At 41.1% G+C, this 13,227-nt stretch overlaps 1 protein-coding gene across 4 annotated transcripts in view; it reads left to right on the forward strand.

Moving 5' to 3' along the window:
* Positions 1 to 13,227, forward strand: part of FMNL2 (formin like 2) — a 350,215-nt gene that overhangs the window by 260,143 nt on the left and 76,845 nt on the right. For all 4 annotated transcript variants that reach the window (XM_066345365.1, XM_066345367.1, XM_066345363.1 and 1 more), the window contains exon 7: positions 9,003 to 9,111. In XM_066345365.1, coding sequence (XP_066201462.1) covers positions 9,003 to 9,111 — 109 coding nt within the window. The remainder of the gene's footprint in view (positions 1 to 9,002; positions 9,112 to 13,227) is intronic.

The raw sequence follows: 13,227 nt of genomic DNA on the forward strand, positions 1-13,227 counted from the left end.
ATTTCAATAACTATAAAAAGGGTTTATTAGGAGTGTTATGTACTTTTCTCTCTCTGTCTCTGTCTGTTTCCCTCTCCCTCTTTATCCCCACTTGAGCTATCTGGATTCAGCTCTTTAAACTCTGTTTCTTTTGGCTATAGAGAGAGTTAGAAAAGTGCTTGGCTCATTTTTTTTAGCATAATTTATTTTATGACTTTAAATGATAGAAAAAATATGCCCAAGTGACGTCATGTCTGAAGGGTTAGAAAAAGGAAACCTAAAACTCCGAGTCTTGGTAAAGTTCTGTTAGCCCAGACTTTGGAACCATAAAAGACGAGCACAGTTCTGCCAAGTTATGTGATGTACCCAGCTGACACTGCATTCCAGTTTGCTTGAACCCTTACATTGGATTTCAAGGCAGCTCTAATTACTGCTCTTTATTTATAGGTAGATACTAGTTTGATATCTGAATAGTTAGACTGAAAATACATTTTTTAAGAGAAAAAAAATGTATACTTTTTCCTGTTGCTGTCAGGACCTAGAAATGACAAATCTCACAGATGTTGGCATGGAAGCTCCAAAGGAGATTTTCAGGAAAACTTTGGTTTTTTTATTTTGTTTTATTTTATTTTGCCAGACTCTGAGAAAGCCTGGTTAGGTCAGTTTAGAAAATGTTAATTCAAGGTTCTGCAGTAATATGTTGTCTGTGGCTAATTCAGGCCCAGAGGAAGAGGTGCACATGTACATAAGCCACATACAAGAAGATGTCTGTCTGTCTCTCATTTTCTTGAGCACGTGCCTTCCCCCCTCCTCAGGGAATGCATTCTCATGCCTTCTCCCTTCTTCTTCCAGGCAGGTGTTCTTTGCTCTTCGTTCTCTAAAGCTCCAAGGACCCTTCTTTTAATTTTTAAATTTTTTAAGTTTATTGATTGATTTTAAAGAGAGAGACAAGGAAAGAGAGAGAAACCTCGATTTGTTGTTCCACCTGTTTATGCATCATTGGTTGGTTCCTGTGTGTGCCCTGATGGGGGATCAAACCGACTACCTTGGAATATTGGGACGATGCTCTAACCAACTGAGCTACCCGGCCAGGGTCCCAAGGGCCCTTCTTTTGCCTCTTTAACTTGTTTTGCTATATTTACCACATTTTTAAAAATTCACTTATTCATTGATGGACATTTAGCTTAGGCTATTTCTACATCTTCCTTATCATGAATAATGCTGCAGTGAGCATTAGGAGTGCAGTACTGTATCTTTTCAAAGATCCCGATTTTAATTCTTTCAGATAAGTACTCAGAAGTAGATTAGATCATAGCACTTCTATTTATAATTTTTTGAGAACTTTTATATATTGTTTTCCATAGTGGCTGTATCAATTTACATTCCTACCAGCAGTGCACAAGGGTTCCCATTTTTTTCACAACCTTGCTAACACTTTTGTTTTTTTTACACATGGCCATCCTGACACATATGTGGTGTTATTTCACTGTGATTTTGATTTGAATTTTCCTGATCATTATTGATGAGCATCTTTTTATATACCTTTTGACCATTTCTGTGTCTTTGGAAAAATTCTATTTGAGTCCTTTGTCGATGTTTTAATGGGTTACTTGATTTTTTGCTATTGAGTTATAAATATTTTTTTTATGTATTTTGGATATTAACTCCTTATCAGATATTTAGACAATATTTTCTCTCATTCCACAGCTTATCTTTTTACTCGAATTCTTTCCTTTACTGTTTAGAAGTTTTTTAGTTTTATGTATTCCTTCTTGTCTGTTATATTTTTAAACATGAGGAACTACTTCGTAATTGCTGTAGTTCCCTTAAAAATGAGTGGTAGTTTAAGGATAGCAAAACAGGACTGCAATCAGAACTCTAAGGAGTATTATATATAACTCAGGCTACTAACATATACCTGGCAAGAGAAATTCCTATGTATCTAATCTATAGTCAAGCAGAACCAAGAGAGCTATTCCCTGGGTTTCTTTCACTAGATGTGCCATTGTTTTTGCCTTTGAGAGCTAAGAATTCAGGTTTTATTTGCCCTGTCATTTATTAGAGTCAGTCGGCTGGCTGGTGCTCACTGAGCAGTTTTTCTGAAGGGCCCTCAGAACAGAAATCCCTTCTCTCCTTGTAGCACCTGCGCAAGTGCTGTGCAGGTGGAGCTGCTGCTGCCTGCTTCTCAGCGGACTCTGAGTGAACTGCGCGGCTCAGTCGGCTGCTGTCAATCATGGTCCTGACCAGGAAGTGCTTTGTATACGTTGTTTAAGAGATATATGTAAAAAATTGCTTTGTTCCTTTTTTTTGCCCTTACTCATGCTAGCATTGACTTACAATTTCTTCATTTTTTTCATGTACATATAACTACTGGTGCATAAAATTAATACAAGTGGTTAGAGTTATTTCTCTTTGGTTTTGATCTTAGGTCAGTTTTGTAATCTGTTTCTGAATTCTGATTGGCAGCCCTTCCCAGGTAGTGTGTTGTGTTTGAATGCTGGGGTAACATTTAGTTTTAGTTCCATGCTTGATAAAATAATAGGCAGTTCTCAAAGATGATGGAGAAGAGGGGCTGAGAAATTTGGTGTCAGTTTCCCTACAAGGTTCCTGTAAAAATGACCCCTTAATAATGGGATTTCCTTAAAACTTTTTTTTTATTTTTTTTTATTTTTCTGAAGCTGGAAACGGGGAGAGACAGTCAGACAGACTCCCGCATGCGCCTGACCAGGATCCACCCGGCACGCCCACCAGGGGCGACACTCTGCCCACCAGGGGGCGATGTTCTACCCCTCTGTCGCGACCAGAGCCACTCTAGCGCCTGGGGCAGAGGCCAAGGAGCCATCCCCAGCGCCCGGGCCATCTTTGCTCCAATGGAGCCTTGTCTGCGGGAGGGGAAGAGAGAGACAGAGAGGAAGGAGGGGGTGGGGGTGGAGAAGCAAATGGGCGCTTCTCCTATGTGTCCTGGCCGGGAATCGAACCCGGGTCCCCTGCACGCCAGGCCGACGCTCTACCGCTGAGCCAACCGGCCAGGGCAAAACTCTTGAGACATCAGAAAACAGCCCTGAATATCTCTTCCTCATTATTTTCTCTACATATGGCAAGAGCTCCAAAAATTAGATCCTTCCTGCCTCTGGGAAACCTGAGTGTTACATCTAGACATTCAGACCCCAAAGCTCTGCCTGTCTGGGGAAGAGGGACTCTCGGGACGGCATGTAGATAGTCTGCCCGGTGGCCCAGGCATTGGGTCCCAACCACTCCATACGTGTTTTATTCCCTTGTTTTTCCCTTTGGAATCCAAGGGTGTTCTCTTTGATCCCCATGTTTAAGGGAATAATTAGAGACCTAATTGTTTTAGGACCTCAACAGACCTGTTCCCTTCAACTTGAAGTTGTTATGCTTCACAATGAATATGTTGGGGAGAAAATTCTCTCAATGTCTGTTATGGGATGTCAGTGAAGATGGTGGAGTAAGGACCTCTGTAAACCACAAAAACAGTGAGAAAACTGTCAAAATATGCCAGAATTTCTTTCTCAGTACTCTAGAATTAAAGTGGTTCTGCAGTCTGGGAGCATCCCTCAGGGAAAACAAGTGAATGTAAGAAGAGCTAGCTCTGTGGTGTTTCAGCTTGTGCTATTCCCCTCCCTCCCTCTCCTGTTCCCCAGTAGCCTGGAAGACCAGTCCCATAACTGCAGTGCAGACCATGGGCCTGGAGCCACTGGAGGGGGTGGGTGGAGGGGACGCTCCTCCCAGGACCCTTCTTTCTCCTTGTCCTAGATTAAGCTGTGATGTACCGTGAGGTTTGAGAACTACTAGTAAAGAAGCCAATGTCAAGTCTCAGTTAAGGGATCATGTACCAGTAGCTGTTGATAGAACCTGGAAACACTCAAGACATACTACATGGGACAGGACTAAAGCTCACCTGCCTCAGTTATCCAGAGGAGACCACGCAGACACCAGTGCTGCCTGTCATTGGGGCACTTTCAGTCTGCCATGGTGAACTGGAGGACAGTCTCCAATCTGGCTCTGTTCAGATAGTCTCTATCTGTAGTTTCATTGTGGCTTCAGGAGGGAAATATTATACTAACTGGTTTCACTTTATGTAACTGTGTAACAGAACCTGTGCCAAGAGTATTAGTTTACCACAGAGGCACCTGGACTTCCCACTGAGCCACCAGCTTAATTCCTGTGAAGCTCCAGTCTTTGTGGAGAGTATATTCAGACAGCTAAAGTAGGACGATCAGTGTTTGTGAAAGGTGAAGATAGCTTAGCCTTGGGGGGGGGGGGCATCACACCAGATGCAGGAGGCCTCATCTGCCCTTTCAAAGATAACATAATTGAATTATATTTACTTGTGTTAACGCGATTAAGCAATAGCATCTTGTACAGATAATATTTGGCAGATATGACTAGTTTCATTTGAGCTGTCTGACTTTCTAATTGGTGATTGATTATTGCTGTGATTTTCCAACCCTACCTAAAGGAATCCGTGTGACTCATATACTTGGTAGAGGTTTTTGTCTTTAATCAGTTACCCTCACCTCTTTTTCATAGAAACTTAATCATCGTATTCTGGCTTATTGACATCCAGGAGGACATTTGGAGCATCAGTGAATAAGATTGTCAAAGTTTCGTGTTTCTGATGGTGATGCTTGGTCTTTTTGTTTCATGTGTTGTGGTAGAATTTGGCCTCATCACAGAAACCCTGGCCTGTGCTTTTAAGGGTAGATCAGGACTAGCTCTCTCCCGCGGAGACCTTCTGGGAAAAATACTGTGGGGTGACTGAGTGGAGAAGGCATTCTGATCACACTCCAGTTAGCCTTTTGTCTTTAGGGGGATTCTAAACCTAGACTATCTACAAGAGTTTGGTTTTTTTATGCACTTTTTTTCTTTATTTGGAAAGTAATACACATCTATTGTAGAACATTTTACATAAAGATAAAAATAGCAAATGGAAGTATCTTATAATTTCAGCATTCAAAGAACCATAAGACAGGTATGTTTTAAATCTTCATTGGGCCTGACCTGTGGTGGTGCAGTAGATAAAGTGCCCACCTGGAATGCTGAGGTCACCGGTTCAAAGCCCTGGGCTTGCTCGGTCAAATCAATCAAAAGAACAACTAAACTGAAGCAGCTATGAGTTGATACTTCTTGCTCCCCCTTCCCTCTCTCTCCTCTCTCTGTAAAATCAATGAATCTTTATAAAAAAAACCCAAAAATATCTGCATTGGTAATATTTCATGTTCAGTTATGCTTATTGTCATATTACCTTTATGATCTCATTTCACAATTTATCCATTCCTTTTATATTTACTTCTTGAATTAGAGCCCCATTTAAAAACAACTTTCATATGCCTAAAGACAGTTACCAAGAGTAAGTCTGTATTAACTCAGTTAAGTCTGGCTTGATTGAGAAAAGTTGGACTATATTATGGGGATTTTAAGTATGACACTTTGCAAAATGAAGTGTTCTCCTTTGGGAAGGTGTGACTGTCATCACTCAACCATATTGTGCTGTACAGGCATGTGTGTGTTACTGAGTTTGTTTCACACATTTATAATGCGTATGAAACAAAGGGTAGGCTGGGGCTGGAGTTCGGACAGAGCGCATCGTAATATAAGGGCTATCAATAATAATCACTTACTGCTTCTAAGCTGGATGGTAAGGCCCGAGGGCCAAAACAACATCTTCATCCTTCACTTTCCCTCCCCAAACTACGGCCTGCGGGCGCAATTTGGCCCCTAAGGCCATTTATCCAGCTCCCGCGGCACTTCCAGAAGGGGCACCTCTCTCATTGGTGGTCAGTGAGAGGAGCACTGTATGTGGGAGCCCTCCAATGGTCTGAGGGACAGTGAACTGGCCCCCTGTGTAAAAAGTTTGGGGACCCCTGCAAGAATTAAGGCTTAATTCTTAGTGGAGTCTAGCAGAAAGAGTACGTATCTGCCCAGTAAAGCCAACTCTGGAGCATCAACAAGAGACTTGATTTGCTGTGGCTGGTCGAGAGCAGCAGAGGCCAGTTCTGAGTGGCTCCCCGCGTCCAGGTGGCCTCGTTGTGGTGAAGTGGCTGTGTCAGTTGGTATCCTAATTTGTTTGATATTTTGGAGTCAACTGGGTGCAATCTATTAAAACCAACTCCATGGGAGTGGTTCTTTGGATAGTATCACTATTGTGCTTCACAGCTGAATTAGAAACCTGTCCAAAAAGAAAAAAGGTGTAATAATGTTACTCAGATAATAAAACAAATAAACCAAATATCTTATATTGATTGTCAAATTCAACAAAATGTGAACGCTGAAGAGTAGACTAATGTGCATGCTACCCTGTGGCAGCATCCCTAGGATCTAGCCTGGGAGATGTAAGGTGACCCTAAGCTAAGTTCTTTGCAAATACTGTATTTGCAGAGGTAAGGAGTTGTGGCATTAATCAGGTACATTTATGTACTGGGAGAAAAATTCTTTTAGAATGAGTATTTCAAAATGAAGAACAGAGCAAAATTTCTTATTAAATTAAATAAAAATTCTCTTTCTCAGTGAATGATATAGGATAAGGGTTTGAAAAGGAGACTTTGCATACCAAGTGGATCGGCCACTGTGTTCTGAAGAAGAGGCTCAGACGCTGCTGTTCTCAGCAAACTAGACTTGAATCCCGCATGGTGAAATGATTACGGGCGGTAGGGGTGGGGAGAATGACACCCATGGAGGACTGAAGCATAACACACTGTCAGGACGACAGGATACGAACAGTTGACAAGGAGCTTGTTGGCACATATGGCTCTAGGCAGTAGCTTTATCACATGATCAGACAGATTGTTAGTGAGTCAGACCGAGAAGTAACTTGTGGAAAGCGACTACCCCGAATCCCAGTGAAGAGAGGCGGGGTCTGGTCTGATCTCATCTTTTATCTTCTCTTGCTTCTATTTGCTATGAAGATTTAACTTCTTTGGGCTTCAGCTTTTCATCTGTATCAGGAAAGGTTGGTGTCAATGATATCACAGACCTCCGTTTACTGTCATGCTATCATTTTTGTTATTGGTTGTGTGGTGTTTTTGTCTTTATTGTAACGCTATGATTTTAAACACAAGTTCAGATGTTGCCTTTAATACCCAATCTATTTTTGTATAAACCAAAAATTGGAGAAAAATAATTTTAGCGTAAGTACAATACACTTTAATAAAAAGATTAGCTCTATTGTTTTTAACCATAGATTATCATTAGTAAAAAAAATGCATTGTTTTTATTTACTGACATCTTATATATTATATATTTTCTAAACTCCTTAAATATTGATAAATATGCACGTGCTATTTCATATTAATATATTTTAACTGTTAATCCAGAGTCTTATGAGATTAACCACCACTACAATAAGGAGAAGCCTTTTGTGTTAATATTTAGTAAATATAATGCTGACAAAAATTAGGGGATATTTCAAAATGAATATGAAGCAATAAAATATTCCCTAATTTTTATGAGCAGTATAGAATACTATTTCTAATTAATAAATTTTTGCTAGTTTCTGCAAGTAATGACAAAGACATTTTGACTTTATAGGATCTTATTATAATACAGCTGAAGAACTGAATTAACAAAAATAATGAACCTGCTCTGTTACTTTACATTTCTTAGGAAATACCATAAATATATAAATTCGATCTACATGCTGGAATCATTAAAATTTATTTTGAAGTAATGCAGAAATGTTTGACTATGTAGAATGACCTATCCCACCTTCCTTAAAAGAGTAGTTTGCTTTGGCCAGTTTATCTTCTGTAGTTATAGCTGCTCATAAATAAAATTTAGCAAAGGACAATTGATTCCCTAATCTTCACCTTTTCTTTTTTTTTAAACTTACTCTTAGATGCTTTTACACTAGTAGTGATTGCTTTTAATTAACAATGCCAGCTATCTCTCTAATCAACTCTTAAATACCTAATAAGTAATTTCACTAAAGAAACACGAAACTGCCCTGGCCAGATGGCTCAGGTGGTTAGAGCTTCATCTCAAAGTTGTCGGTTCAATCCCTGGTCAGGGCACATGCAGAATAGTTTTAATCATAACTTCCTTAAGATTTTCAATTAGTTCAATTTGAGAAGGAAGGGCTACATAGCTTATTTTGTGGAACATTTCTGTCATTGACTCTGTCTACAGGAAACTAGTTGACAACTTCTGAAATTTGCTTTATTTCAGGTTTGGAGTTACAGAGAAAACTGCATTCGGAGGCAGTAATTTATAGCTCACATCGAAGCCCTCAGTGTTGTCATGTTTTCTTTTTGCACTGTGCTACTTTACATGGTCACCTCTTCACTGCTTCAGGCTCTGATAAATCTCTAGAATGAACTACCAAGGCTTAGCAATGTAGCATCTCTAGAATGTATCCAATGCTGAAACATCTTAACCCTGTGAAATATCAGCATGTTCCCATCCAGTTTCAGCTACCATATTGGCTGTAGGCAAGTGATCTGGCTATGGGATCAGGCTTTGTGTAGTGTTAAGGCTATACATACCATTAAGGTCTAATATCACAGGCTGATAGCAAAGTTGTTAATGTATGACCTTGCCTAGGCTTAAACTCTAAATCCTGGACCCCTAAGAGCTCTCCTGGGAAGGTGTAGTGTGTCAATGATTGGAGGTCTATATATGAGCTGAGTTTCATCACTTGTTGGCGAATGCAACGGTCTGTATGTTGCTTCATATAACTGCTGCACATCTTGCTTGGCCTCCTGACTGGGAGCTGGGAATTGTTGTTGAATCCCATGTACAGTCTCATCTGGTACATGGTTGAGTGGAGTTGAGTTTCATTGTCCATGGGTACCTGGCCTGATAAATGGTGACCAGTACACACAATAATGCAGGCCTCACAGATGTGGCAATAGATTTGTGGTGATGGGTTTATTATTGGTGGTTTGACCTGCAATCCTCACTTAGGTGCAGGTAAAGGTGGAGAACAGTGCCCATTTTTTAAGTGCATGTGCCTATGCTATGAGTATAATCTACAGTTTTATAGAAGTTTCCCTTTTTATTTGTAGATATAACACTTTGCCAAGCAGAAGAACTTTGAAAAACTCAAGATTAGTGAGTAAGAAAGATGATGTACATGTCTGTATCATGTGTTTACGTGCCATCATGAATTATCAGGTATGTCTGTGTTTCTGATCCTTGGAAAAAAATCTTGGAATTTGTCAGAATCTGATCTTGTTCTTTTTGGTTTTCTTGTATTTTTTCTATTTGAAGCAGATATTAGGATTTAATGAAATTCTATTGAAAAAGAAAGGTCTGGTTTGTTCTAATGCTCAACATTTAATTCATTGCCCTCATATTTTAATTGGCATTTATAATGTATTTAAAGGGAAGATGTTTGCCTCATACAGTGATCAACTGACTGGATTACTTGGTCAATGTTTGTGACTATTTAAGACAGGGTAAGGCGTTAGTTATGGGCAGTAACGGGACAACTTTAGAACATTAGGAGTAAATAGAATCACACACTAAGTTGGTCATTTGTTCTCAGAGGGTTCTGTGGTGAACAGGCGAGAAGTTAAAATTACTGTCTGCTGGATCCAGTGAGTCCTCATATTTATAAGAAGCAACTGAAGGATTCTTGTTAAAAGTGCAGATTTCTTCTTCAGATGACTGATTGATGTAGGTTATCTCCACTCTGATAAACACTGGAAGAGAGAGCACGGTGTGTGGGTTGGATTAATCCTAAAAACAAAGAAGTTAGAGCCTAGAATATCTAGGGTGAACTGACATGGTCAAAAGTATAATTAGATAAGCAGACCAGGATGAGATTTAGAAAAACATCATTTATATATAAAAATAGGACTTGATTTCCATTTATAAGGATGCTATACATGGGTCCAAGAATAAATGGAAAATAAATACCTATGTAGAGGGTCAGTAATTGAGTTCAAACCCAATGTAATGGTGCTGAATTGAATTCAAGAAGGGAAACATTCATTTATTCTTTCCCAGTCAAAATATTTCTTGAGCATCATCAGACCCTGTTCTAGGCAAGGAATACAACATTAAAGAAACAAGTGCCTTAGGGAACTTACTTTCTAGTGAGGGAGGCAGACGATAAATACATTGGTAACATATAGTGTTCTAGGAAATGGTGATGATGAAATAAAAGCTAACATTTGTAAGTACTTTCTACAGGTTTAGTGCTTTTATTATTTTTTTTATTTTTATTTTATTTTTTGTTTTTTTCTGAAGCTGGAAACGGGAAGAGACAGTCAGACAGACTCCCGCATGCGCCCGACCGGGATCCACCCGGCATGCCCACCAGGGGCAACGCTCTGCCCACCAGGGGGCGATGCTCTTCCCCTCCAGGGCGTCGCTCTGCCCGACCAAAGCCGCCACTCTAGCGCCTGGGGCAGAGGCCAAGGAGCCATCCCCAGCGCCCGGGCCATCTTTGCTCCAATGGAGCCTTGGCTGCGGGAGGGGAAGAGAGAGACAGAGAGGAAGGAAGGGGGTGGGGGTGGAGAAGCAAATGGGCGCTTCTCCTATGTGCCCTGGCCAGGAATCGAACCCGGGTCCCCCGCACGCCAGGCCGACACTCTACCGCTAAACCAACTGGCCAGGGCAGCTTTTATTTTTTATTTTTTTATTTTTTACAGAGAGAGAGAGTCAGAGAGAGGGATAGACAGGAACGGAGAGAGATGAGAAGCATCAATCATCAGTTTTTCATTGCGACACCTTAGTTGTTCATTGATTGCTTTCTCATATGTGCCTTAACTGGGGTGCTACAGCAGACCGAATAACCCCTTGCTCAAGCCAGCGACCTTGGGTCCAAGCTGGTGAGCTTTGCTTAAACCAGATGAGCCTGCGCTCAAGCTGGTGACCTCAGGGTCTCAAACCTGGGTCCTCTGCATCCCAGTCCAACGCTCTATCCACTGCGCCTCTGCCCGGTCAGGCGGTTTAGTGCTTTTAAACCTATTAATTAATGCATGTATGTCTCAACAGTCCTGTGAGATTGGTGCTAGTATTCTCCTCATTGTATCGATGAGGAAGCAGAGACAAGACAGAGAAGTAATTTGTCTAGGATTACATGGCTAATAAGTGGTAGAGTCAGATTTGTACCCATGAAGACTGGCTCCAGAGGGCTATGAACAAATACTCAGGAAATAGGAACAGGTGGTGATGAAAATGTGCATTCAGTTTTACATAGGTTAGCGAGGAGAGTGTCGCCAAGAAGATAACATTTAGTATAGGGGAAGGGGTAATAGAAGATTTTAGGCAGAAGAGCAGCAACAAAGGCCCTGAAACAGGAATAAGTCTAATGTGCTCAAGGTACAGAAAAGAGGGCAGGTTAGCTGGATCAGAATGAGTAAGAGGGAGAAGAAGCTGAAATCTGAAGCTAACAGGGCTTTCTGGTTGTATAGGACTTTATAAGTCAGTGAAAGGATGTTGGCTTTACTATGAAAGAAGAGCTATTAAAGGGTTCTGAGGAAAAGTGTGAATTGATCTGACACTTGAATTTACCGTGATCACTCTAGATTTTGTGTTTAGGATTAACCTTGGGGATGGGGCAAAGACAGAAGAGGGTAGACCATTTAGGAGGCTGTTGCATTAATTTAGGTGTGTTCATGGTGGGTCTGGACCAGGATTATAGGAGTAGAGATGATGAGAGGTGGCTAGATTCCAGTCTGACTTTGATATAAAGGCAGTAGCACTGGATATGTGGTGAGGAATGGAGGGTGACTCTAAGGTGTTTGTCCTGGGTACCTGTTAGCTAGAGTTGCTATGTACTAAGATGAGGAAGGCCTCAGATGAGCAGGTTTGGGACACATGATCAGGCGTTCTTCTTGGAGGATGCTAACTTTGAGATGTCCATGGACATCCAAATAGAGACTCTTAAGTAGGTGGTTAGATATGCCATCTGGAATTCAAGGCAGAGGTCTGGCTGGAGATACCAATTTGGGAGTTAATAGATGGTATATGAAGCCAGGAAAGTGAACGAGATCAACAGGGGTAACACACAGAAGCAAAGAGGTCTCAGGTAAACATGGGGCATTCTGCTTAAATGTCAGAGAGATGAGAAAATGAGCCAGAGAGACTGAGAAGTAATGAGGCGGGGAGGTGCCAAGTACAGGCAATGCTTCAGCAAGGGTGCTCAGCTGTGCCCGTGCTGCTTTTCAGTCATGTAAGATGAGGAGTGAGAATTGGCCATTGGCTGTAGCAAAGTGTGGGACATTGGTGGGCTGGGAACACAGTTTATTGGAATGATAGTGATGGAATGCCTGATGACATGGCTTCAGGAGAGAACAAGAAAGGAATGGGAGACGAGTGCTCGAGTTCTGCTGGGAAGGACAGCAGACACAGCAGGCAGTCCTGGTTGCAGGGACGAGAGAGATTTGGTGGTTGTTATTTAGGGTAAGATAATTTGCATCATGGTTTTATGTCAACGGTAATGAATCAGAGAGGGGAAGGGCACTGATTGGCGATGGGAGAATTGCTGGGGTATAGACACTCTTGAGTAGGTAAGAGGGAGTGGGATCAAGGACTCAAGTGGAAGATTAGCCGTACTTAGATTGGGGTGTGCAATGGTTTGTCTTTAGGAAGAGGTGAGGAGGTAATCTGTAGATCTATGCAGGAGGATCATGTGTTGGTTGGAAGCTTTTGGAAGTTTTCTTCAGCTTGTGTTTACTGTGTCATTGGAAATAAAGTCATGAACGAGAAGTTGAGTTTGGAGGAAAAGGAGTAATTTCTCAACTCAGCAGCATCAGGATTGATTCTTGAGCCTCTTATTGAACTTTGTTTTATAGAAAGGTGAGGCAACATATTTCAGAGCAACACAGGTTTTCCTAGGCATTTGATCCTGTGAGCCATTGCACAGAGAAGGGACTAAATGCAGTGGTTATTAACCCTGGAGTTAATAATGGTGTCAATCTTAAAGCTTTAAAAATTCAGATTCCAAGGTCCTATCCTTGAGATTCAGAGTTTTGTTTCATTTATTCTTTCAGGGGATTTTAATGAGCAGACAGGATTGAGAATCACTGGGCTGGAGCTTTTTACCATTTTAATAATGAGAAATGTGTAGGTCATTCACAAAGAATGGAAACGGGGTCCCTTGATAGTAGCATCATTCCTGAAAATTTTCTGGGCAATATGCACAGACACTGACATGGTAGAGACATAAATGCATGTATGATGGTAGAAATTACCTTAGGTAGAAACTTCGGGTGTTTGTTTTTAATTAACATTGACAGCCCCCTAAGTTGACTCCTAATGCTTTGTGTTTTCCACATT

The sequence above is a fragment of the Saccopteryx leptura genome, chromosome 7 (genome assembly GCF_036850995.1).
Source record: "Saccopteryx leptura isolate mSacLep1 chromosome 7, mSacLep1_pri_phased_curated, whole genome shotgun sequence".
NCBI lineage: Eukaryota > Metazoa > Chordata > Mammalia > Chiroptera > Emballonuridae > Saccopteryx > Saccopteryx leptura.